General features: G+C 45.3%; 1 protein-coding gene across 7 annotated transcripts in view; it reads left to right on the top strand.

Annotated features, from left to right (window-relative positions):
* Window positions 1–26,158, top strand: part of Cux1 (cut like homeobox 1) — a 307,194-nt gene that overhangs the window by 77,153 nt on the left and 203,883 nt on the right. For all 7 annotated transcript variants that reach the window (XM_051204950.1, XM_051204954.1, XM_051204953.1 and 4 more), the window contains exon 2: window positions 17,161–17,271. In XM_051204950.1, the coding sequence (XP_051060907.1) occupies window positions 17,161–17,271 (111 nt within the window). The remainder of the gene's footprint in view (window positions 1–17,160; window positions 17,272–26,158) is intronic.

Raw genomic sequence — 26,158 nt, 5'->3', positions numbered from 1 at the left:
GTCAGATTTGACAGGTCAGCTGCTGACTGGCTCTGGGAGCCCCAGGAACATTTAAGGCAAGGAAGGGACCAGAACGAAAGCTGGCAGCCAAAGGGATGGGAAGTTCCCACCACTGTTCAGTGCCAGGCTCATAATTCCATTTCACTGTATCCTATTTGTTCGTCTGGGGGCCGCTTCCTGTATTAGCTTTATTCCCTGAAGCCGATTCAAGATTCTGCTAGAGACTGCTTGGTTCTTCCCCTTCGTGGGGCCTGATGTCACTGTGAGTTGTACTTCGTGGCTGCTGCCTGCTCATCAAGATTAAGAGGGAAGGCTGGTTCAGGTAGTAAAGTGCATACAGTGTAAGCATAAATAAAAACTCAAGTGTTTGGATCCCATGCTGGGCATGGGATTACAGCACCAGGCTAGGTGGATCTGGGTAGCCAGCCTAGCCAGTTCATGAGCCCTAGGTCCAGTGAGAGACCTAGCTCAAAAAGCAAGGTGTTGAAGATGGTTGCCAAGTTGGATGACCTGAGTTCACTCCCTGGGGCTCACATTGGGATGGAGAAAGGCAAAAACCTAACTCTTGAAAGTAGCTTTCTGACTTTCTCGGGCATGTCCCATACATGCCTCACACATACTTAGGCACATAAAGTAAATACCATAAAAATAAATGAATGATAAGTTGTCGAGTTATAGAATAGTATAGACACACACACACACACACACACACACACACACACATGCACGCTCAGAATTTAAAGTATACATCCCATTCTCTTGCCTTTGTCCTCCAGTCACCCTCATTCTCCTTGAGCTGTAGCTTCTTCCCTCTATTTTATATTATTGTGGGTTTTTTTTGTTGTTGTTTATTGGCTTTATTTTTTTTAAACCATTCTTATTTCTTTTTGAAACATGGTCTCATATAGCCCAGGCTGGCCCTGAACTTAGTGTACCTGAAGCTGGCTTGAACCCCTGGCCTGCCTGCCTCTCCTTCTAAAGAGCTGGAACTGCAGGTGTGCTCCACTATATCTAGTTCTATTTTGTGTTTCTTGAAACAAGGTCTTTCTGTGTAACCTAGGCTGATCATGAATTCACAATCTGGCCTCTGCCTCCTAAGCTTTGGGAGCACAGGGAGATCTACCTCCTACCTTTCTCAGTGTAACCCAATAGTTTATTATCAAAAATGGTACCAGAGACCCCAATACCTTCTTGTATAAAAGCAAACCTGGTACGATGGATATATATATGAATGGATAATGATAAATAATTCTAATCATATTTTGTGAATAAATTGGAGAGTTTTTTACATTTGAAAAAAATGAAAAGCAGACCTAGCTATGGTGGTCCCACTGGTGGGATGGAAGAAGAGATAACACAGAGAGAAAGCTGGGGGACACAGACAGACCTCACCAATGTCACAGGACAGATACAGCCCCAGGACTTTAAACTGGTAGGTTCCTGCAACCTGGGGCCCACTGGCAGCCCAAGAGGGTTAAGACAGTGGATGTGGTGGCCTGTCTGCCGATAAATAAGGTCTTGCTGTGCTCTTGTCAGCTGGCTGTACCTGTGAATGTCAGCATGTGCAGTGGTGTAGCAGGCAAACAGCATTGTGTTCAGTTGTCACGGGGATTAAAAACCACAAGGGACGTAAAAGATGAGTCAGGAAACTGACATAGCAGCTATTTTTATTACCCCTGCCTTCTGGAATCTTCCCTCTTTCCCGTTCTTGGAGCTGCAGCTAGCCACTTTGTTTCCTTTGCTGTTTTCCTGTCTTCTCTGATCTTCAGTGGGAAACACTTTCTCCACTCCACGCTTAGCTTAGCAGAAGTCCTCTTCTGTCCACCCCACTTGCAGCTGGTCTTGGTAACTTTTGAGTGCCCTGCAGGGCCCTTTGGTCCCCTGCAGGGAGCCCAGCATGCAAATAGGTCAGCTCAGGTAGGAAGAGAGTAGGGCCTACTGTCATGGTGATGCTTCCTCCATGGTGATGCTCTGAATTCATGCAATCCTCTTTTCACATCCATATGTCTTCCTAAATTTGATGCAGCTGCCTCTGAAACTCACACAGCCTTTCCCTGTTTGTAGGGTTCAAATGGGCCCTTGACAATCCCATTAGACACTCCCAATTCAGACCTTTCTACAGAATAGACTAAGATATTGCTGTTGGTAACCACATGTTGTAAGTGGCATTCAGGTGTACAGGAATCTTAGGGAGAAACCTGTTATCAGACAGACCTCTCTAGGAGTGTGGTCTGCTAGGAACAAACCTGGCAGTTAGCGTCTACTGAAGTCTTTTTGGGTTGTTGTGGTTTCACGGCAGAGTCTTTATGTAGCACAGGCTGGCCTCCAGTCACTCACCATGTAGCTGAGGATGTCTTAACTCCTGATCCTCCTGTCTCTGATTCCCCAGTGTTGTGATTTGAGGTATGTATCACTACACCTGGTTTATGAAGTCCTAGGAATGCACTCAAGGTTTCATGCAAACACTCTACCAACTGAGCCACATCCCTAATCCAAGGAGCATATTGCAGTGAATATGATTTCCTGCCTCAAGGAGCTTTGTTTGGTGATGGGGTACAGAAGAGACACCAAGGATATGGGGTCACCACTGATGGGAGTAGCACTGGCTATGACTGAATTAGTGTCAGAACTCCTCCTCCACCCCAATGCGGCAGCAAGAGTGTGTTGTAAGTGTGCTTGCTAATTGCTTTCTTCATCCTTTAGGCAAGTTCAGACAGTTGAGTGGCTCGTTAGCTAGCTTTGTGTGTTTGTAGCTAAACCCTCCAACTTTTGGACAAGCCAGGGTGTAGCTGATGAATGGAGCTGAATCCTGGGGACTATTGTAGGTGGATGGGCAGCAGCACTTCTAGGCACATGTTTAACTTGGCTGTCATCAATTCTCACTGAGGATTAAAATGGCCCCTTAAGCCTCCTTCTCTGCCCTAGGCACCAGGGCCTACCATGTAGCCTAACTATTGGGTCCTAACACCCAGGCTACATGACTGTTGGCAGGAATCACTTGTGACCCAGCTTTTTGTAAGCTACTTTTGGGGGCCACCTGGCTGACAGTAGCTCTCACCCAAGGGCAGGATAAGGTTGCTTGCTAAGCATAATCCTGAAAATCTTGAAAATTAACCACAAAAAATAAAAGCCAAAGATGGTTCAAATGGTTCAGAGGTGACTGAATCTAAGTTCTCCGTGAACTTGGGCAGTTGGTTGATAAGTGTCTTCTCAAGTTTGCCTTTTCCTGGGAGCCGCTTGTCGTTTTCACTTTGACTTTTAACTCCAGGCAGAAACATCTTGAGAGCCTTTCAGAGTTTTTATTTGCTAATTAAAATGTGAGAAGGGAACACAGCTACAGGTAGTGTGGTGCAAGGCACAGCTGTGATTTTAAACACACACACACACACACACACACACACACACACACACACACACACACACTCTAATCCAACAGTTTCAAAATGAAGTTATTAGCACTTCACCTGTAACTGCGATGGCTCTTGACTTTCACAACCCGTCTCTTAAGCACCCAGCTCCCCTGCAACTCTTTTGACTGTTTCTACTTTTTCTCATTTTGCTTTCTTTGCAGTGCTGGAGAGCAAGCCCAGGGCTTGTGAGCATATAGCAAGTTACTTAGTTCCTAAACTCTCACTCCACCCTCCCTCTCTAGTTTCTGCTGTTTTGTCCAGGCTGGCTTTGGAGTCACAATTCTCCTGCCTGCCTTTTGTTTTGTGAGACAGTCTTGCTATGGAGCCCTGGCTGTCCTGAAGTTTCTATGTCAGGCCTGGCCTACAACTGCCGATCCTCTTGCTTTAGTCTCCTGAGTGTTGGGATTACAGTCATTATATTGATTTGTTTTTTGAGACAAGATCTTGCTCTTTGTGTAGACCTGAATGGCTTGGCATTTGGTACCCTGGTTCAGGCTGGCCTTGGACTTGCTTTGATCCCCCTGCTTCAGCTTTCCAAGTGCTAGGATGACAAATGTGTACCGTAATGCAAGGTTTGTCTTCTTTTTGGGTCATATAGTTGTTCTAGTCCGTTGTGTGTTTTCACAAGAGAGAAAACTAAAGCTTAGGGGCCTCATGGAAATGCCTAAATTTTCATCCAAAGGAGGAATCAGCTCCAGGATGGCGCCTGGGCTGCCTTGAGCCCAAGACGCCTGGTTGCTTTCTGTACTAAAGCCTTGTGTGGGTCCTGTCTAGCTTCCCAAGAAATGAGGCTATATGGGTTGGGGAGAGAAAAAGCATGAGGACCCCAGTTCAACATCGATAATCCACATTTTTTGTTTGTTTGTTTTTAAAGAAGCTAGACATGATGATGTGTACTTGTAATCCTAGGTACAGAGGAACAGGCAGATCTTTGGGGCCCACTGGCCAGCCAGCCAATCCTACTAGAGGAACTCTAGGTCACCAAGAGACCCTGTCTCCAAAAAAAAAAAAAAAAAAAAAAAAACCCCGAAAACAAACAAACAAAACAAAGTGGACAGCTCCTTGGGAACTACAGTGAAGGCCAATCAATACTCAGGCTTCCTTCCATAGTACAAGCATACTCATGTACCCACAGACACAGGCATATACAATTTTTATTTTAAGAGAGTGGGACTTGTGAGAAAACAGATTCCTGAGTGTTCTGCTGCTTGAAGAATAAGGAACACAGCTTGTTCAGAGCCTGAAAATGATCAGCCGCCAGTTGCTCAGCAAGCTTGTTCCAGAGACCTCCATAACCTATCTGTCCTGGCATGCATGCCTCAGGTGGCTCCTTTTTATTTTGTATTTTTCGATTCACAGTCTGGGTCTATGTGGACAGATGTTTGTGGCAGGACAGCATGAGAGAGAGAGAGAGAGAGAGAGAGAGAGAGAGAGAGAGAGAGAGAGAGAGAGAGAGAGAGAAACTGCAAGGCAGCTTAGCCGCCAGCGCTTTCCCAGGGAAGTAGCAGGGAACCTTTGCCAGAGTGGCTGATGCCCTAACAAATTGATTCCTGCCAAACAATGGAGATAAATATTTTCAACAGACAGAAATGTTGGCTCCCAAAGTGTTCAAATTAAAGGCTTATTTCTGAAACAAATACTTTAGGAGGAAAACATTTCTACCAGCCTAGATGAGATCAGGGTTATTCCTCTTGGCAGTGGTATGATTATTTTGAGATTAAAACACAATGGCTTCCCTCTGCCTGCCTCATTTTCTCAAAGATGACCTGCTCACCCATCCTTGTTTCCTGGAAAAGGGGAGGTGTTGGGTCTGAGCATGGGGAAGAGGCAGGGCGGATTTCCCACAGACACAAATTGGGCAACAAACATATCTAGTCCTTCCCTCTTGGCGGGATCTGGACAAAGCTGCACACCCATCTGGCCCTCAGTTTCTTCCCCACAAAATGGGCACCAGTGTGTGCTGGGATTATAGTTGCATACCACCATTCCCAGTGCTAGTGATTGAACATAGGGCTTCATATATGCTAGGCAGGCACTGTACCAGGTTCTGTCATGACCCTTAGAACCTGGAAGGCCAGAAACCCAACACTTGTCCACAGAATTTTGTGGACTGACAGAACCAACAATCTTTATGTTACCCTCCTCGTGTATGGTTATTGTGACTAAGAAGCCAAATCAGTGTTGTGTTATTTTTGAGACAGGGCCCCATAGAGCCCAGGCTGGCATCAAAGTCCTTATATAGCCAAAGATGACCTTGAACTTCTGATCCTCCCATACTCATTTTGTGTAGTACTGGAGGCTAAACTCAGGGTTTTGTGCATATTAGGCAATTACTCTACCAGCTAAGCTACATCTCCAGCCTAGAGAAACTGAGATCTTGATTTTGGGAGCTGCAGTTTAGATACTTCAGCTGTCCGCCTTCCTCAGTTTTTCATTCCTTGAATCCAGTTAGTATGTTGTTGGGTCAGACTTCTAAAGAGCTCTCAGGTCTGTCTCTATTCTGCAGACATTTGGGTATATGTCTGCTTTGGCTGGAGCATTGGGCAGGCTGACTGAGTGAGCTCATTCATACGGAATGGATTCTCTCCTTCTACCCTGTGAATCCTGGGGATTGAATACAGGTTCTCAGGCCCTGCAGGTGACACCCATACTAGATCAGCTAACCCCCTGGCCCACTTATTTAAAAAACAAAACAAGTCTCTCACTTTTCCTCCTGTCTCCTCAGCACTGAGATTTCAGCTGTGTACCACTGTGCCCATTTTATGTAGGGCTGGAGACATGATAGGCAGGCACTCTACCAACTGAGCTCCATCCTTAGCCCTCTATTGATCTTTTAAAGTACACTGGAGTGCACTGTGTGATCTAGGTGGGCAGCATGTCATATCAGTGACTAAGTGAATAATGTATTGAATTTGTCTCAGAATGTATTCTGAGTATAAAAAGAACTTTGAATGGTCCACGTGGAGGGAGCCTGGAGAAAGCATCTTCCAGGCAGTTTTTAGCAGCAATTGGCTGAATGTGTTTAGGATCTGTTTCCTTATCAGAGACCAAAGTAATGAAGCTCTTGTGGCTGCTTTTACCCCCAGTTCATCTCAAGGCCTATGAGTGTGGCAAATTCTACAAGATCTTGTGTCTTAGGTTGGGCCTTGCTGGAGGGGGGGTTATAGTCTGGGGGAGCACAGGAAGCAAAGTACAACCAGACCCAGCCAGAGGTGAGGGGGGCACTTCCTTTTTTTTTTTTTAGCTTGGATACAAGACAATCTAGGGAGTAACTAACTGATCTCCAGAGACCATTAGACATCAAGATCCAAAATTGGGTGGCATCCTGGAGGGCTGGTGAGGGGCAGGAAGGGTCCTGTGAACAGCTGGGAAAAGATGAAGATGACTCCTATTTAGAGCCAAACATCTCTGCAGACAGAAGTCAGGCTGTTGCATGTGTGCACAGAGAACACAGTGTATGAAATGGACATTTAAGAAACTGTCCTGTGCCAGGCGCTTCATGCTGTCCAGTTGACCTGTAAGGCAGTGCCCTTCTGTGCAGATTGAAAGAGTGCCTTCCCTCCCTGCCTGATGCTGATTCCTAGAGCACCTGATGTCTGATGTTCTGTGTATTTCATTATTCACCCTGGATGCTGTCTTTCACATCTCACTGTCTGAGAGTCTAGCAGGTATTGTATGTGGTGCAAGGCTTGTCAGATGCAGAAGCAGTTTTTATTTTTGCATTGGTGGGGGTGGGGGTTTGTGATGAGGTGAAAAGCAAAACTAAAACCTTCCAAATCTTGGGTCTCTGTTGAAACTTCTCAGTCTCGGTGCATTCACAGAAAGGCTTGTATGACCCAGAGCTTACAGAGTAGGCTAGGCTGTGTAGTCCCAGGGACCTTCCAGAGTGTGGAACTACAAGCACATATCACCATGACCAGCTTTTTGAAAAATACATGGGTTCAGGGGAGCAAAGCCAGGGACTCATGCTTGCATGGTGTCTTAGTTTCTTTTTCTATTGCTGTGATAAAATACTCATCTAAAAACAACTTAAAGGGAGGTTTATTTTAGCTCACAGTTCCAGGTATAGTCTATTATCCCTGGAAGTCAAGACAGCAGGAACTTGAAGCAGCCAGTCTCATCACATCCATATCGAGAACCAGAGCTTGATGAACGCATGTGCTGCTCTGCTCTCTCTCCATTTGTACAGTCCAGGATCCCAGCCAGGGAATAGTGCTGGCTTCTCCAACATAGTTAATGCAATCAAGATGTCCCACACAGGCATTCTGAGAGGCCCATCTCCTAGGCAATTTTAGATTTTTGTCAAGTTGACAATTAGTACTAATGTCACCTGCAGCTAACATTTAACCAACTCTTTTTCTCCAGCCTCAAGCATGCAGTACCACTTAACTAAGTTTGGGGTTTGTTGCTGCTATGCAAATATCTGTGGGACCCTGGGGAGCAGGTGTGACAGCCACATGGAACACATCTTGGGCTATAAGTGTCTCACTAGACCTTTGTGCCCTTCTCTAGGAGGAGTTTCAGGGCACTGTGCTCATTCTCTAGGTGAGGTGGCTTCCTGAAGGTCACCAGCAGGTGCAAGGTCTGCATTCAGACTGGTTCTGAAGCTGAAGTTGAGTACCCTTCCTTATAAGGTACTTGGAGTTGACAAATTACCCTTTCCGAAGCTAAAACTTCTGTTTTCTACATTTACCTATTGGGTTAGTGCACTGTGTATGTCTGTCTGTGTTCCATGGCACACATTCAGAGTTTCAAGGATAACTTTGTGGAGTTGGTACTGTAAGATCTGGGGATCAAGACCAGGTTATCAGGGTTGACAGCAAGTGCCTTCCTTTACCCACTGAGGCATCTAGACAGCCCACATTGTCTTTTGTTACTTACTGTGGATTTGCTGAGGATCAGGGTGTGTCCTTGATATAAGGTAAACACAGTGTAAAACCAGCTACTGAGTGCTGTCTGATCATATGAGGAAGTTTCTTGTGCTGTTTTTATTTTGTCTTTGCTTTTTTGTCCCTTCCTCTCCCGACAAAGTTTCTCTGTGTAACAACCCTGTCTGTTTCACCTTGTTTTTAAAGGGGGATGAAGGTGGCCAACTGTTACACACAAAGATGCTCAACAAGGCTTTAAACATAGAGTTCCTGTTACTCCCTGCGTCCCTGGGAAGGTCATATACTAGCAAGGACTTTCTTGTGCACATGCTCACTTTGCCCATTTTTTTTTTTTTTTTTTTGTTCCCATAGTTGGAAGGCAGTGGAATATTTTTCTCTTCTTAAAAGTTTTTAATTTTATTTCTGTATGTCTCTCTGCCCCCTCCCTGTGGGTGGGTGAGTGGGTGGTGGGTACCCGTGGATTCCTTGGAGCTGGAGTTAGAGGCAGTTGTGAGCCATCTGATGTGGGTCCTGGGAGTCAAATTTAGGTTGTCTGGAAGAGCAGCAAGAGCTGCTAAGCTACCTCTCCACCCATCCCCCCTCTCTTTATGTGACAGGATTTTTCTGTATAGCCTGGTCTGACTCTGAAACTCTCTGTATGTGGGCCTATATCCCCAGCTCTGCAGTCCCTCCTAGGTATCCTGCCTTTCAGCTCCATTTGTCCCCTTCCACCATTGCTCCATGTTGATTACCAGCGCAGTCCCTATCAACCTGTAGAATTTGAGGGTTTCCTGGGACAGTGGATACTGGCAAAGCTGTTCTGGTGTGGGTCTCTCTTTTCAACTATGCCGTCTTTACCACTACCAGATGCCCTTAGGGCCTATTGGCAGTCAGCCTGATTCTGCAGTCCTGTGGCTTCCATATAGGGGTGCCTCTCTGACCCGTGTCTGACATCTTGGAATAGGAGATTAGAGCTATGACTACGCACCAAAAAGTCTGTGTTGAGGAACCCAATAACAAAAAGTCCCTGCCCTGGAAAACATTTGGAAATAGGTCATACCTGTTTCTTGAATTAAAGTCATACCAAGTAGGTGGAAATGCTAAATATTTACATGGGGGATCCTGAATGGTTCTGCCTAAAATGGAGGCTACCTTCGGTCTATGCTCCATGAAGAATCACATGGTCTCCTTTACTGGGGATCAACACCATGCTATGAGTGAGGCACCCCAGGTCCTTGTCAATGCTTTCAGGCCCAGGCCTTAGTATGGGGGGAAACTATACTTTTTAATACATAAATGTTTGCTTTTAAAATGTTAGTAAAAAATGTATAGGTACAGGGCTAGTCATTAAAGTGTTAAGGATTCTAGTTTGATCATCAGAGCCATGTTAAAACAAAACAACTGGTTGTGGTGAAACATACTTGTTATTTTGGGCAGGTAGAGGAGTATTTCAGAATTCATAGGCCAGTTGGTCTTGCCTAATTGGTCAATTCCTGGCTGCTGAGAGCCTGCTCAAAAAAAGGCAGGGGAGACAGTACTTGGAAAACAATACCCAGAGTTGGCATTAGAGCTCCACATGCATGCATATACAACCCAAGTGTGCAACATCTTGGCCCTGGAGGGACTCCCTAATCCTCAATTGTCACCCCATATCTTTCTCTATTGCAAGAGGTTTTACGCCTATAAAGCTTTCTGCAGAAATTCTGAACTTGTGTAAACAGAGGTGTGTGTGTGTGTGTGTGTGTGTGTGTGTGTGTGTGTGTGTGTGTAGCCTGATTTCTGTTGGTGCACATATTTACAGAGGTCATTTTCATACTTCTCATTGATTAGACAGACAGACAGGCACACACACACATACACACACCTCTGCTCAGCCACACCTCTGCTTGCACCTTGCCTCCCCCTCCCAGTCCCCTTGACCCCTCTACATGGAAGCCTGTCCAGCTGCTGCTCCCTAGATGGTACTTTCATGCCCACTGATGGCCCTGGGTGGCTGTCACGAGGTTCCCAATGTTTCTGTTTTGTCATGTAGAGCACAGTTCTCGGTAAGCCCAGAGTGAATGAACACTTAGCCTACCTGTACCCCAGCCCCAGTGAGGATGGAGGCCCTTTTCTCTTGCTTGACTTTTCCCACCTTTCCCCACCAGCATATTTCCTTCTGTCTTGTTGATCTTTCCTGCCTCTTTTCTCTGCTGGACAACATGGCTTCTGGTTTATCTGACAGTCTCCAGAGCTCTCACTCTCGTCTAGGGTGTTGGTGGCAGAATGAATTCAGGGCTGAGGCCAAGTGTGTGGCTTCATTAGTAAAGAGAAATTAACCTTGATGTAACGGTTACTGCGCCCTGAACTTGAAATGCATTATCTTAATTAATCTCCAGAGAGGGGACACCAGCTGACCACAACTACCACAGTCTGCGGGAGGGAGGAGTCCAACTTCCCGTCCAGGGTTTCCCTGTGTCACTTCTTGAAGAACTTCTCGTTTGTTTGTTTGTTCGTTCGTTCGTTCGTTCACTCACTCACTCACTCACTCACTCACTCACTCACTCACTCATCCATTCATTTTGTAACCCTGGGGATGGAACCTAGGGCCTCATACTGCTAGACAAGCATTCTACTGCTCAGCTACATCTCCTAACTCCTCTAGAGCTCTAGGCCAGGGTTCTACTGCTGAGCCATGCTTCCAGCCCCTCCCTGGGGAATTCTAGGCCAGAGCTTTACCACCCAGCCAAGCTCTCAGGCCCTGACTGGGGGACCTAGAGAGACAATGTCTCTGACCCTTACTGTGGAAACGCTCTAATGCTGAGCCACACGTCTGTCCCCAGACAAATATTTTTTGAGTGTGGGCTAGGAAAGGTTACAGGCTTTTGATAGGTGGCTTCAGTTCTTTATAACTGGAGCACCTCCTATTAGTCCAAACAAATGTGGGAGCTTAAGTATGGGAGAATTGCTTGTATAGTAATCATGGAGGTCCACCTCTATACACAGCAGCTCAGTTTTTTACTTGTGTTGATGCCATTGAAAGTTCCTCCGTGGGCTATAGCCGTTCTGATGGGTTTGACAGGCAGTCTCTAAGAGGACATCATCTGAAATCAGTTCTCAGATTAAAGGTAGAGTTTGGGTCAGCAGGGTACTCAGTAGGTAAAGGTGCTTACAACCAAGTCTAATGACCTGAGTTCAGTCCCCATGGTGGAAGGAGAGAACCAACCCCCTCCCCCAAATTGTTCTCCGACCTACACAAAAAAAAAAAGTGACACTTTGCTTGTGTTGCTGATGTGTCAGTTCAGGGCAGTGATTCTGATTTGCCAAGAGGATGCAATAGTAGTGGAGACTCCTTTGCAGGTGTGAGGAGGCCCATCCAGTGGAAAGGCCTGCTCCTGGAGGCTTGAGGAAGGCTGAGCCTCAGCAGAAGTGGGGTGTCCTGTGGGCACATTACTATTATAGGAGAGGGGGGGCATGGAGGGAGGGAGGGAGAGAGGGAGAGAGAGACACTCCTTATTCTCCTGCCTAAGCCTTTAAGGTGCTGAAATGACAGACATACACTGCCATGCTCAGCTTCAGGTGCTTTGAGATAGGTTAGGAGTTACGTGGTAGTCTTTGATTTGTCTTCTTTTAAATGCATCTTCACTTGGTCAGAAGGCTAGAGTCCCCACAGAGAGAATCTTGGAACCATTAGGAACCTCTTGATGACCTGCCGGAAACAAAGTATCTGAGAGTTCAGAATCACTGAGGCAAATAGCCATACCTGTCTCCCATGACAAGGAAGGCCTAGATATATGTGACCTCTCACACCACGAGGGACATACCAACAGCCATCTGCTCTCCCTGATGATCCTGAGCCTTGGCCATGTCTTTGGAAGCTCTTCTGAAGAGTGGTAGGGGCTTTCTGGGCCTAGCCAGTGGAATAGCCTCGAGGGGTGAAGAGAACATTCACTAGGTTCCCTTCCTAGCTGGGCATACATAGCTTGGCCACAGAGCATCAAGAGGTGCCATAGAAGCCACGTGCTGCTCAGGGATCGTGTGGTTCAAAAGCCAGAGTTTTACCCTGGACCCTGCCATCCAGTCATCCAGGGAGGGAACCCTTTGAAGCAGAAAGCAGTTTCTGTATGAGGTGCCCATGTTGCTCAGACACTTCTCAGTGACATTTCTAGTGCGTTCCACCTTGTTGGATATGTCAGGTTCCGAGTTCATGTGTATACTGCCAGCCTTATTAACCAGGGAGCACCTGAGGTTCTCCTCTCTTCCCCTGGTGGGAGTGTCCGGTTGGGCTGGTGTATTTTTGTGAATGGCTGTAGCTGCTGTGGCTTCTTCTCTTCGCCTCTTCTCATCCTCACTAGCCAGTGGGTGCATTGTATGAGATGCAGCTGAGTGGTCAAAGATGGGGAGTATTCTTTTGATAGGCTACACTCCCAGCAATGAGTTTTGCTTTGTTACTGAAGCTGGCCTTGAACTTGCTCCTGAACTGAATGATCCTCTTGCCTTAGCTTGCCAAGTAAGTAGCTGGGACTAAAGGCCTGTGCTATTGAGCTTGGATGGCAGGATTTTAAAAATTAGTACCTTTGCATTTTTTTTCCAAGAAACAACCAAAGAGTACACACCTCCCAGTAAGTCCGTTCCTCACTCGTCCTTCCTGAGAGCAAAAACAGTTCAGGTTTCAGAGTCTGGCTGGCATGTGGAGAGATGGTCTTTTTACAGTGTGAGCACTGTTTGATGATTTGCTGAGTTTTGACTAAGTAGATCTTGATCATCATACTGCCCCACATAAGCATTTTTGGGACCATGTAAAATGTTTTTGTTTGTTTGCTTTCTGTTTTTAAAAACCACCACAGAATCATTCATTGGTGGTCATGCCAAATAACGCTGTTCACAGGCAGTTACGCTGGTTCCAGTGTTTCCCTTTTTTGCATTTTAATGCCTTTCAGATGTGGGGACTGTCTGTGCTCCTGTTTCCATGTGACCTGTGACTCATGGGCTGATGATTCTGTATTTTGGTCCCTCATCTCCCCCTCCTCTCAACACATTAGATTCTCTTATTAGTACGTCATTGTGTTTGACACTTTGAGAATAGACAGACTCAGTAGATAATAAAATGGTGTTGGCCTTGTGTTTTATAGCCGTCGACTCCTTCCATGTTGTCTCTGGAGCTTAAGAATTCAGGTCTTCTCCTTCAAAGGGGCCTGGTTGGGGCTAGGGAGATGGCCCAGTCAGTCAGATTCAGATGTTAAATATGAGAGCCTGAATTTGAAGCCCCAGCACCCATGTTAGGAGCCAGGTATGACAGTGTATGTCTGTGATCCCAGGCCTGGGGAGTGGACAAGTGGACGAATCCCTGGAGCTCATTAGCTACCCAGTCTCACTGAATCTGTGTATTTAGGGTTAGTGAGGGGAACCCTGTCTCAAAAATGAGGTAGGACTGTTTGAGGAGAATTCCTGCCATCAGTCTCTGGCCTCCATGTGTGAACACAGCCAGGAACCTCCACACCCCCCAAGATTTAGTGGTGTGTGTGTGTGTGTGTGTGTGTGTGTGTGTGTGTGTGTGTGTGTGTGTGTTTCTCCCTCTTTTTTTTAAGCAATTCAATTAAAGACTTAGAGCCTTAAAAATGTGACCAGCCCTATCTGGATAGTGGAAGCTCCACAATCTGTTTCGGTGGTGGCAGGAAGCAGCACAGTATTAAATCTGGAGACACCGTGGTCTCCAATTGTGGTCTCTGACATGGCTCCTCATGTTGGTTCACATGTCTGTGAGGTTGTAAAAGGAGTGAAGTGGAACCCCATAGAGGCCCTGGCAGCAAATGGCCCCAGTGCGCTGGCTTTGCAGTGTGATGTAGGAGGGGGGGTTCCCAGTCACCAGGCCACCTGTTCCACTCAAGCTGTCTCTTGGGAGAGACCTCAGAATCAGAGGGTCTGACCTATGTCCTTTATTACCTCACTGCCCCTGTCGTACACATGTATGTGGATGGCAGAAGGCAACCTCTGCTGTCATTCCTCTGGTGCTATCCATCTTGTTATTTTTTTGAGACAGTATTTCTCATTGGAAATTGTTTTGTAGGCTGGATGGCCAGTAAGCCCCAGAAATGACTGCCACCCCCTTTTCTAACAGTGACCTTGCCTGTAGCTTTGTATCTGGATATTGAAATCTAACTCAGGTCCTGTGCTTAGGAGTCCGTGAGCAACTAAGCTTTCTTTCTAACCTTATTTATTTATTTTTCGTGATGGAGTTTGAACCCAGAGCCTCATTCATGTTAAGTAAGAACTCTACAGTGAGCCGTATCACTGGTCCTTTATTTAGTTTTTGAGCCACAGTCTTATGAAGACCAGACTGGTCTCAAACTTGATATGAAACTGAAGATGACTTTGAACTTCTGATCTTCCTGTCTCCACCTCCAGAGTGCTGGAATTACAAGAATACACCACCATGCCTAGCAACCCTGTGCTCTCACTTTACCCCCCAAAATGTATTCACTAACTGGGAATGCTGGAACCCTACAAGTTCCCTATAACATCCAGCACCCCACTGACTTGAAGAAGACAAAAGATGCCACTGCAGGCAGTAGGATCCCTGTTGAAAAAGACAGCCAGCACTGGTTTTCTGTTTCTCCAAGTGTGTGTGTGTGTGTGTGTGTGTGTGTGTGTGTGTCTGGAAGGAAACATCAACTTCTCCCGTTCCTGTCATATTTCAATATTGGCTTTTTTCCGCCCTTCTCCAAGTCTCCCATTATAACTTCTTCTGCTGCTTAAATATAGCCGTCTAAGTCCTCCTTCTTGCCAGATTGTTTATATTTTTGCAAGCCTTCTGCGTTATCTGTGGCTGCTTGCTTGCCTCTCTCTCCATCCCACTTCCCCATGTTGGTGGCGGTTGCTCTTTTTCCCCTGCCTCCTCTTCTCTGGGATGACTTTCAAATGTGGTCTATCAAAACGCCCAGTGTTTCCCTCTTTTCTGCAGTAGCTTTGACATCTGTTCTTGAATGCTAGCCCACAGTATTCCTTTGGATTTGCTCACCCAGGATTTGTTTGAATGCCAGAAATACTAAAGGGAACAGTGTGGCATGAGGGCCTCTCTCCACATCACAGTTCCCCTCTCCACTTTTAAACTGTCTTAAGATTTTTAAGTTGACAGCATGCTGGTTGGTTGTTCCAGCTCTCTGTCATCTTGTCTGGCCATGAGCCACACCATCATGGTACCAGGGAAGTGTCACCCAGGGTGGCTTTCTGGCCTACTGGGTTGTTTCCACTATAAAGGAAGCAGGGGACTGAGACTGCTGTTCAGTCTATGGAGTGCCTAGTATTCCAGTAAACCCTAGGTTTCTTCTAGGCACCACATAGTGTGGTGGCACATGCCTGTGACTCCAGCACTACAAAGGAGGACGTTGGAGGGCCAGAAAGTAAAGGCCATCCTCAGCAGGGGTACCTACTCCCCATTTCGTATCCCTCTAGAAAGTTCTACAAGGCAGGTTGACTTTTACCTCCCGTCCCAGCCTCACTCAGGTGGTAGCTGGGAATGTCTTTGAGTGATGAGCACCCTGTATTGCCCACCAGTTCTCTTACACGCATCCCTCCGTGTTCTTTTGTGAGTGTCTCCAGGACTGCGGAAGTGCTCTGCACAGCTCCTTTTAAGACTTGTAGAGTTTCTGGGAGATTAGGGATATGGCCCTGTTGATAGGGTGCTTGTCCAGTATGCATGAAGTCCTGGGTTCTGTTCTTAGGACTGCATAATACATGCCCATAATCCCAACATTTGGGAGGAAGGCAGAAGCAGTAGGATCAGGAATTCAAGGTCATCCTCAGCTATATAATGAGTCTGAAGCCAGCCTGGGCTACATGAGACCCTGCCTCAAAAAAATAAAATAAAATAAATCATGGATTGCCTCAGTAGGTGGGTGTACCCTGCTGGCCCCCCTGACCTCTTTATTTCTCTCAGAACCAGAGTGATGGGACTGGCTATGGATGAGGAGCCATTTCTAACAGTTACTCAATGCCACACAGAATGTTCTGCTCTGTGTGTTCAGTAACTGAATCTACTTGACTTAGCATATGAGGCAGCAGGCTATTTTGTGGGCAGCCACATGGCCTCTGTACCTGCTGTGAGCCTAGAGCTCCATCCAGGTCCCATCTGCCATGGGCTTCTCTGGGTAGCTCCTCATGACAGATTCTCCCAGAGTCTTAAGGGCTGGGGCCCAGGCTTCCTGACACTATGTGTCAGAGCGGAGCCCGCAGACCTGGCCAGTGTTCTGGGAACCTATCCTGGGGGTCCAAAGACTCCAGGGCATGTGGGATGTTTGGTGAACAGTGATTCTGAGAAGCTTACAGGATAACGGGGTTAATTATTCATGGAATTTGATTTTTAAAGGTCCCCCTTGTAAACTAGTAGGTTAGTGGTTCCAACTGGGATGCCTGGCCTAAAATAAGTTTTCAAGAAATATTTGTTGAGTGGAAATAAACCAGCTGTTGTTCCCTGAAGTTTCAGGTCCACACTGTAGAAGGCCAGCCATGTAGAATCTATTTGGAGGAAATACTGTTAGGCAGGGGGACCAGAACTCAGGACAATGGCCTGGAGAGATGTGGGGGCATTGACCCAACTATGGCTTAACAGGGGAACTGTTTCTATGTATGTTGCCTTAGGAGGGAATTCTCTGTGCAGTGCCATAGTGCACTGCAGTACACAGCATGCTGAGCAAATTTGGTCTCTCCAGCTAGTGTCTTTGGGACTTGTGTCGTGTGAATATATTATTGTTATGGTCCTTAACATTGTCCTCGAGCCTTACTTTCTACCCATGAATTGATTCCCAGGAGTTTCTCTTTGTTGTTCAGCACCAGTATACACTTGATCCCTCCTGGTAGAAATTGTAGATTATAATCTTGCTTTTTCTTTCTTCATCTCCCCACAGAGAGAACTTGATGCCACCGCAACAGTATTGGCAAACAGGCAAGATGAGAGTGAACAGTCCAGAAAACGGCTCATTGAGCAGAGCCGAGAGTTCAAGAAGAACACTCCAGAGGTGAGCTGGGACTTGTCACAGTCTTCAGAAGGGGTCTCATGAACCCTGAGACATTTCTTAGTTCTCCACAAAAATTGCAAAAAGAGCCTGTTGCTCTATTCAGATGCCTCCAACCCTACCCTGGCAGAGTGTGTGCCTCACCCAAGCCCTGGGAATGTGGCAGCAGACAAGTTGTTGATACCAAAAGTATAGACATTGCATAGGTTGGACATACGAGCAGTGTCAGACCCACCTGCTGTTCTAGCCTGTGGTATGTCAGGATGGTGTTAACTGAAATCTTTCCAGGACCTTTGTGGGGCAGTGACCTTCATGCCGGTTTCCATGATGCTAGGTAGCAGTGTGTTCAAAGATGGCATTGAACCAATATTCCCTGGTAAAACCTCTTTTCCTCTGCTATAGGTGCTGATGTACCTCTGTGTTTCTTGACACAGGTTATAAGAGCCCGTGGGCATGACTTTAGAGTCTGGGCTTCTTTCTCTTTTACGAATGTGTTGGGAGTCATATTAGTGACTTTCATTTTCATGACAAAAGCAACTTAAGAAAGGGTTTACTTTAAAGACTTATAATTTGAGAGTACAATCCACTGTGGTGGGGAAGGCTTGACAACAGGATCTTGGGGTATCTGGTCCATTGTGTCTGTAGTCAAGAAACAAGAAAATTAATGCTGGTGCTCAGTTTACTTTTCCTTTTTATGCAGTCTGGTTCTCCTCCACTTTTCAAGTGTAGGGATTACAAATATGCACTACCATCCTAAGTTTATGTGATGCTAGGGATGGAACCCAGGAACTTAATTCATGCTAAGCACTCTACTAGCTGAGGTGTATCCCTATCACCTCGATCTTTCTAGTTGTTTTTATTTCCTTTTATTTTTTGAGACAAGGTCTTCCTATATAGCCTAACAGTCTCTCAGACACTACAGTCCTCCTGCCTTAGTCTCCTAAGTTGTCACTACAACTAATTTAAACATGCATCTTCTATTAGACATCTTTAAAGGATTGTAAGGCCAGAGTTTAGATGGGGGTGGAGACGGGGGTTCAGTTAGTGTCCTCCGTGGTGTGGAGAGGAAAAAGATGGAGAGTCTATGATGGGACATCTTATCAGTCTGATGGTGGGGGAAGGGTCTGTAGCCATATGTGTAGAGTCTCAGGTGAGTTGAAGGCTTGGGTCTGGCAGCCGTCCTGGACCATCAGCTTTCCTTAGGGTTGTGTAAGTATCCTTGTGACATTGGTCATTTTCAGTAGTTAAACTACCCAGTCATTCAACTTTTAAAGTTGTAGTTTTGTGTCACTCGATCAGTAAATACATAAGCATTTAACAGTATTGATTATATTACTTTAATCTAAAAATTGTGGTTAATGTGAAGTAAGTTGCAATTACTTTTCAAGTTAAAAGTTTCTCAAGAATGCTTCATTTCCTATGGGTTTTAGAAAAGAATCTTCTTAATTTTAGAGACAGGATCTCATGGAGCCGAGGCTGACCCAAATCTCACTATGTAGCTGAGAATGTTGTTGAACTTCTGATCCTCCAGCCTCCAGCTCCCAAGTGTGCTAAGATTATACATACACTGCTACACTGGTTTACCTGATTCTGGGGTTTGAACCTAGGGCTTCATGCATGACAAGCGCTCAACCATCTTAGCCCCATATCTCACCCTCCATAAGGAATTAACAGCTGCTCTTTGAGTAGAACAGATAGTATCTTTAAAAAAGCATTTTTTTAAATCATAAATTTCCACTTTTAACATTTACTATATTGCTGGACAGTGGTGGCGAATGCCTTTAATCCTAGCACTTGGGGGTGGGGAGGGGCAGAGGCAGGCCGGTCTTTGTGAGTTTGAAACTAGGGTAGTCTACAGAGTGAGTTCCAGGACAACCAGGGCTGTTAGTCTTGAGAAACCAAAAATCAAAAACAAAGACCAAAAAAACAAAAACAAAACCAACTGTTATATGTGTGGGTGTTTTGCCTTCATGTATATCTTTACACTGTATGTGTGTCTGGTATCTGAGGAGGCCAGGAAAGGGCTCTGGATGCCCTGGAGCTGGAGGTATAGGTGGTTATCAGCTGCCATGTGAGTGCTAGGAGCTGAACCCTAGTCCTCTGCAAGAGCAGCAACCATTGAGTCATCTTTCCAGACCTAGACAATGAATATCCTGAGAGCCCTTTGCTTTCCTTGTTCTTTGCTACAGGAGACTGGATTACTACATCAATTTTTGGGTAAAGATATACAGATCCAAAGTTCTAATAGCATTATCTTCCCCTCAAAAGAAAGAGCTTCTGTGTGCATATGGACATGTGCAATGCACACATGTATATAATAAGGATATGTTTGTATGTTCTTGTGAAAGGCTACCTTTATACCTGGCTTGCTACCCATGGTGTGTTTTGTATTAACTTAAAAGCCTAGTCTTGTGGCACATACTTGCCATCCAGCTATTGAAGGAAGCTGAGGCAATAGGATCTCCTGTTTTAGGCCATCCTGGAGTAAAAAGTGAGTTCAAGACCAGTCCAAGGAACTTGAGTGAGACACTGTCTTAAAATAGTGAGTAAAAATAGGGCTGAGGGCATGTGGTTCAGCATCAGAGTGTTTGCCTAGAATCCCTCAGTGAGGGGACTGGGGGCATTACTCAGGAATAAAATGCTTGCCTAACATGCACAAGGCCCTGGGCTCAGTCTCACCTGATATAAAATAAAATAAAACGTTATTAGCTTAGAACACTATAGAATGCTTTAAGTGTAGTGGATCTTTGCTTCATAAAGCTAGCTTAGGCGACTTAAAAAAGAAAGAAAAAAGTAAAGAACCCTAATTTAATAGTTATCAGTTTAAAATACTCCCCAAGGTGGTTTGTGTTGACAGTTAATCATTTTGCAGTTATTTATGGAGTGCCTTCCATGTGCCAGACAGTGGGTCTTGGGGAGGAAATCCTAACCTTTTCTTCAGAGTTTCTTATCTCTTCCACCAGGCAGTAGACCATGGCCATGTGGCAAGCTGAGTGCCAGGGTCCCATAGCTGGCATCTTCTGCCGAAGTCTTTCCTTGCACCATACACACATCCATGTGACAGTATTCTCTGTGTGAGCCACAGATGGCTCAGTAACCTTCCTTGTAGATAAACAGTTATGCTTTTTTGAGCCTTGTTAGAGCCATTCTTCCTTAATTTCTCTTTCTCTCCCTCTTTCTCTCTCATATTGGTTAGTTTATTTGTGTGTTTGTTTGTTTTTGTTTTTCCCTGTACTTTGGATGGGACCACAGCCCTCCACATTCTGACTGTCTTCTGACTCAGGCCTTGCTTCAGGTCTTTGGTTGAATGTGTTTTCAAAGACTAGATTAGTATCTTCAGTGTCTGGTGTGCATCTAGAAGGAGCCTGAGCACTCTGGTTATTTTGTTCATCTTTGCACTTTATCAGCCATTTTCAATGGCACAGTTAAGAAAAAGGAGAACCATATTCCCAAGCCATATTCTAAACTGTCTTGGTGAGTATTTGGACCAAAAAGCTTCTGTACTGAAAGCTGGGCTGCTCTTCAGGCCACTCTTTGATTGTCTTTTCTCACTCCAATGTATTTTTTTCTCCATCTGAATTAAAAAAAAAAAAAAAAAAAAAAAAAAAAAAAAAGGCAGGGAAGAAAGTGTGTGTGTTCATCCATTCCTATGTATATAGAGTATAGAGGTGCATGCTTCCCATAACCTCATGGCATGAGTATGAGTATGGGCAACCTATGTTGGTGGCCTTTACCTTCCATCTTGTTTGAGACAGGTCTTTTGTTTTATGCTGCCTACAAGAGAGTAGCTGTAAGCTTCCAAGAATTTTGTTTCTCTGCCTCTTGTTTTAGCATAGGATCAATGGGATTGCAGATGTGTATGGCCATATCCATCTTTATGTGGTTCTAGGGATCCAAACTCAGGTCCTCATGCTCATGTGGCAAGTGCTTTGCCCCCATAAGCCACCTCTTACTCCCCCAGTGCATTTTTATCTTGGTGTTTCTTGTGCACTGGAGCATGCTTCCTAAGGGTGCCTACCCCACTGTGCTTATAGTTTCATGGTGTTGTTTACATATGGCCTTCCCCAGCTCCTGTCTTCAGGAGAAGAGCTCAACCCTAGCCCTGACCACTGGGGCTCCCTCATCCATCTTTACTGCCCTCATCAGGGAAGGAGCTCTGGTGTCTATTTGCCATTACTGTTTTGTGACAGGGGATATTCTCTATGCCTACTGTGACAGCAGTAGTTGGCTTTCATTTTTCAGGGATCAGAATCCCAACTTACCTTTGCCACCCGAAGTCTGGACTCTTCTGATTCAGTCATTCTCTCCCTTCTTCCGTCCTTCCCTCCCCACCTCCCCAAGTTTTCATGTAGCCTAGGCTGGCTTCCAACTTACTTTATAGCTAAGGCTGGTAATGCACTTCTGGACCCCCTGCTTCCATCTCCCCCTCAGTGCTAGGATTACACGCACCTGGCTGGTTTAGGAGGTCTGGGAATGGAGACATGGGGATGAGAGTACATGGCAGGGAAACGTTCTGTCAACCGAGCTATAACCCTAGCCTGCCTTTTTAGTCCTTTACAGGGTCTTGAACTCAGTATGTAGTCAAGTCTTTCCTTGATTTCCTTCACTTGATTTTCAGATTCTACCTCCTGAGTTCTAGGATTGTATATGTAGGTGTATACCTTCATACCCGGCAGATGTTTGCATTCTTGAGCAACAGTTTCAAAATGCTAGGTTTGGGACGGGTCTCTTTTAGGATGTGGAAGGAACTCCTGCCCCGTGGTAGAAGGAGACTAGATTTATTGATGACTTCTGTGCTTGTAGGATGTGGGAAAGACCTGTACTTTTTGTCTATTGGGAAGAAGAGCTTTCAAGGTTATGGATGAAGCGATGGCTCCACATCTTTGCCTCTCGACCTTTTGTGGAAGCGAGGAATTAGAACAGGAAGTGGAGTCAGAAGAAAGATGAAACTGGGACTGTGGCTTATTTCTGTAATTCCTGGACTATGGTGGCTGAGATAGGAGGCTTGCTGAGGTTAAGGCTAGCCTGGGGTAAAGCAAGACCCCCGTGTTAGGCAAATAAGAAGGAAGGAGTAAAGGGTAGTAATGTTTAACTGTGGCTGAGACCCAAGTGCATTTAGTCACTGCTCAGCTGCCTTTTATAGCCATGCAGGAATGACTCAGCCTGGAAAAAGAGAGTCACTTAAAATAAAGTAGCCACTCCAGTGTTGCACATCTTGTTCATATACAGCCAGCTGGCTGGAGCCTTGTGGGGCACGTTGACCTGTAGGGGGGTCTGGAAGAGGCATGGTGCTCAGTCAGGTAAGGGTGATCTTACAATCACTAGGTATGGTTCAGGATGGCCACATATGACCCTGCACTTTCAAGCAGCATATTAATATTGTCAGTGTGTGTGTGTGTGTGTGTGTGTGTGTGTGTGCGTGTGTGTGTGTGAGAAAGAGAGAGAGAACACATTGTATGGTGTGTTTGTGTGTGCATGTGCGCGCATGTGTACCCTATTGGCCACTCAGCACTTTTCTTGCTTTCATTTCATTGCCAAGCTTATAAGGCTGCTGTGACTGACAGGTTCCACACACTCCCACCCCCACCCAAAGACTGGGTTTCTCTGTGTAGCCTGGCTGTCCTGGACCTCTGTAGACCAGACTAGCCTCGAACTCAGAGATCTGCCTGCCTGTGCTGGGATTAAGGGTGTGTGCCACCACTTTCACTTTTGTTTCAGCCTTCCTTTAAGTTCAGAACCTCTACATTCAATCTAGCAAACATACCAGCTGGGTTTTTTGTTCCACAATGAACACATTCAGTCAGCTGCACTGGAAACCCATGGATATCCCTGGTGTCATAGACTGTAGCTTTTAGGGGAGAAGGTAGGCCAACAATGTCTTGCCAGACATGGGCCTCTCAGCAAGGACTCTTAAGCTAGTCACATGCTAGGGACATGAGCAACCCTGCCACAAGCATGAGCCCATTGTGGGGATTTGGGGACTTGCCCATACTGCTCTGATGAGTCTGTAGTTCCCTCTATTTCTGATTTCCTAACACTGAGATTACAGATGCACCTGGAGTTTTGCATGGGTCCTCAGGATTTGAACCTCAATCTTCATGCTTGCATAGCAGGCACGTTACCCTCTAGCTTCTCTGAAGCCTGCTTCTTATTTTGAGATATGGTTTCACTGAGTTACCCAGAGTGGCCTATTATTATTTTAAATACATTCTTCTTTTTTGTGGGGCTGTGGGAAATCTGCAAGCAATCAGTGTTTTCTCCTCCTCCAAAGCTCTCCATGTAAAGCCACTGTGCACATTTTTCTTCATTGTCAAGAGGTCACTCTCGTATCTGGCAGAATTATAAAGCTTGAGTAATCAACTTGGGTGTTTAATCATTCTAGAATCATCTACCATAAAGTTACAATACAATAAGGTTTTAACTAGAAAAAGCTTAAAAATTAAATGGGAGCTTAAATTGTTACCAGTTAAACACGTTTAACCAGTACAGAAAAGCATAAGTCGTTTTCTTAGTTCTGAGAAGACCCCAGGGGAAAAGTTGCCCCAAGGTCCTGGTGCAGCTGAAGCCATAGTATTCTTCCATGTTCCAGAAAGAGCCTGCAGGAGGTTTGGAAGGGCCTGAAGCAATCCTGAAGAAAAGAGGTCCATGGGTTGTGAACAGCATGGGTGAGCACTGCTACTCCAGTCTTTCCCTCCCACGCACAGTGGCCTCTGCTGCAGGGAGCTTTTATCTGAGAACTAATCCTGGCCTGTTTCCAGAAGTCTTGGAAGATAAATGCCTGTTCCCAGACCAGGTGTTGTAGATGCCCACGCTTTTGACCTCCAGCAAGGTGCCTCACTGTTCTAGATTTTGTGCCCCTTTTCCTATAATCTGATTGATACAGATTGAACAGTTCTCACCCAGTATGTATGGGGTACAAGTGTTTCAGATTTGGGAATATTTCTGTAGAACTTCATCCCTAATCTAAAATCCACAGATCTCTAAAACCCACAATGTTTGGAGCATGCTGGAGGATTTGATGCTTTAGATGTTTGGATTAGGGATGCTCTGCCTCTGAAACCCAGTTGCTGGAAGGTGAAGTGATTTTAGTGTACTTAAAAAAAAAAAAATGTAGTAACTGCTCAACAAATACCTTTAGCCCCTCATCCTCTCTAAAAATAATCCTGAGTTATTTCTGGAGATAGAAGGTATAGAGAAGTTCCAGCTAACAGCAGGAGCAGACAGATAATGACCAAATAAACAAATGATGCATAAGATAACTTGAGGTAGCAAACACACTGAAACAGCCTGGCCTTGTAGGTTCAGCCTGTTACCTAGTCACTTAGCATGTTGAGGGAAGAGAATTAGGAACTTCAAAACTATCCTGAACAACTTGGTGAGAATTTCTTTCAGGAATAAACTGGGCTAGGGATATTACTTAGTAGTAAAGCACCTGCCTAGGAAAACAAAAACAAGCAAACAAAAAACACAGGATAATATTCACAGGTGGGTGGGTAAGGGCATTGGAGGAACTGAGTTTTTCTTTTTTTTAATCTAAGAATGAAAGCACCCTTTTGTAGCATTCCTACTCCAAACATAAACACACAGCCATCAGTAGAAACTCTGAAACTCTGGCTGATGGTGAATTTGTGTGTCTGGTTTGTCAGTGGTATCCTTGTATCCTTGAACTTTAAGTAAAGGCCTAATTGTGTTGAGCAGAAAGACATCATCAGATCCCATCTTTGAGAAGATCAGGGGCTGCTCCTGATGTAGATGTTAGAAAGTTCTACTTCCTGACTGCTGGCATCCCAAAGAATTGTTAGGTGACCTGTGAAGAGTTAATTTTTCAGTGTCTCTGTTGTGCCTGCTTTCAGACAGCGAGGCCACACATGATCCCACCATACCTTACCTTCTTTATGTGAACAACAGATGAGGGCCCTGGCTCTCACTGAAGAGCCCTTAGAACCGGCAGCCTCTTCCTTCCTGAGCTGTGTGTCACTTCCTCCATGTGTCTGGCATTTCTAGTGGGCTATTTTAAGCATCATGGACAAATTATCCAAGCATTTAACAGCTGTGAAAAGGAAAGGATTGTAAAGAGATTTACGTGGGCCAGTTTTGATGGTGACCTCTGAGCCTCCGTGTTCTCATAGAGAAATGGGCCTGTTGGTCCCACATGCTAGATTGACCATGTCCAGAATAGTATGGCAAAGTAATTGAAGTTGTGAGCTTGTGATGAACATTGCTTTGAGAGAAGACGTTGAGTTCAGGAGTAGATTCTGTTTTATCTTATTTATTTATTTTGATTATTTATTTATTTTGAGTACCAGAGATGAAACCTGGGGCTTCCTGAATGCCAGGCAAAAAACCACTCTACCACTAAGTCACAGCAAAATTCTAGACAATTATTGTACTCATGAACCACACCCCCATCTCCTTGCTGGGGAAGTCTAAGCAAGTGTTCTACCTCTGAGGTACATCCTTTTAAAAAAAAAACTTTCATTGTGAGTTAAGGTCTTACAATATAGCTTAGGCTGGCATTGAACCTGCAATTCTACCCCCCCCCCACACCCCTCCTTTAGCATTTCAAGTAACTAAGATTATAGGTCTGTGCCACCTACAGATATGTGGAGTAACAGGATATGTTTGGATCACTGCTATTGGCCAATATTGGTTTTTGATCTTAGTTTGCAGACATGGGTTGCATAAAAATGAACCCTATAAGGGACAGATTGACAGATTAATTTAATTCATAGCCTGGTGAATTAGTGGCCGTGGTCTAGTTGGTCCCTGAAGGAGTCTTTAGATGGGAATCAGAACACTTGGGGCTTCCTTCTAGCTCTTTTGCTTCTGACTTGGTTTGCAACCTGATCAAGCCCCATCACCTTTCACTTGACAAATTTTAAAGGATCAG

This window comes from Phodopus roborovskii, unplaced genomic scaffold (genome assembly GCF_943737965.1).
Source record: "Phodopus roborovskii unplaced genomic scaffold, PHOROB, whole genome shotgun sequence".
Taxonomy (NCBI): Eukaryota; Metazoa; Chordata; class Mammalia; order Rodentia; family Cricetidae; genus Phodopus; species Phodopus roborovskii.
This window is presented reverse-complemented; position numbering and strand designations above follow the sequence as displayed.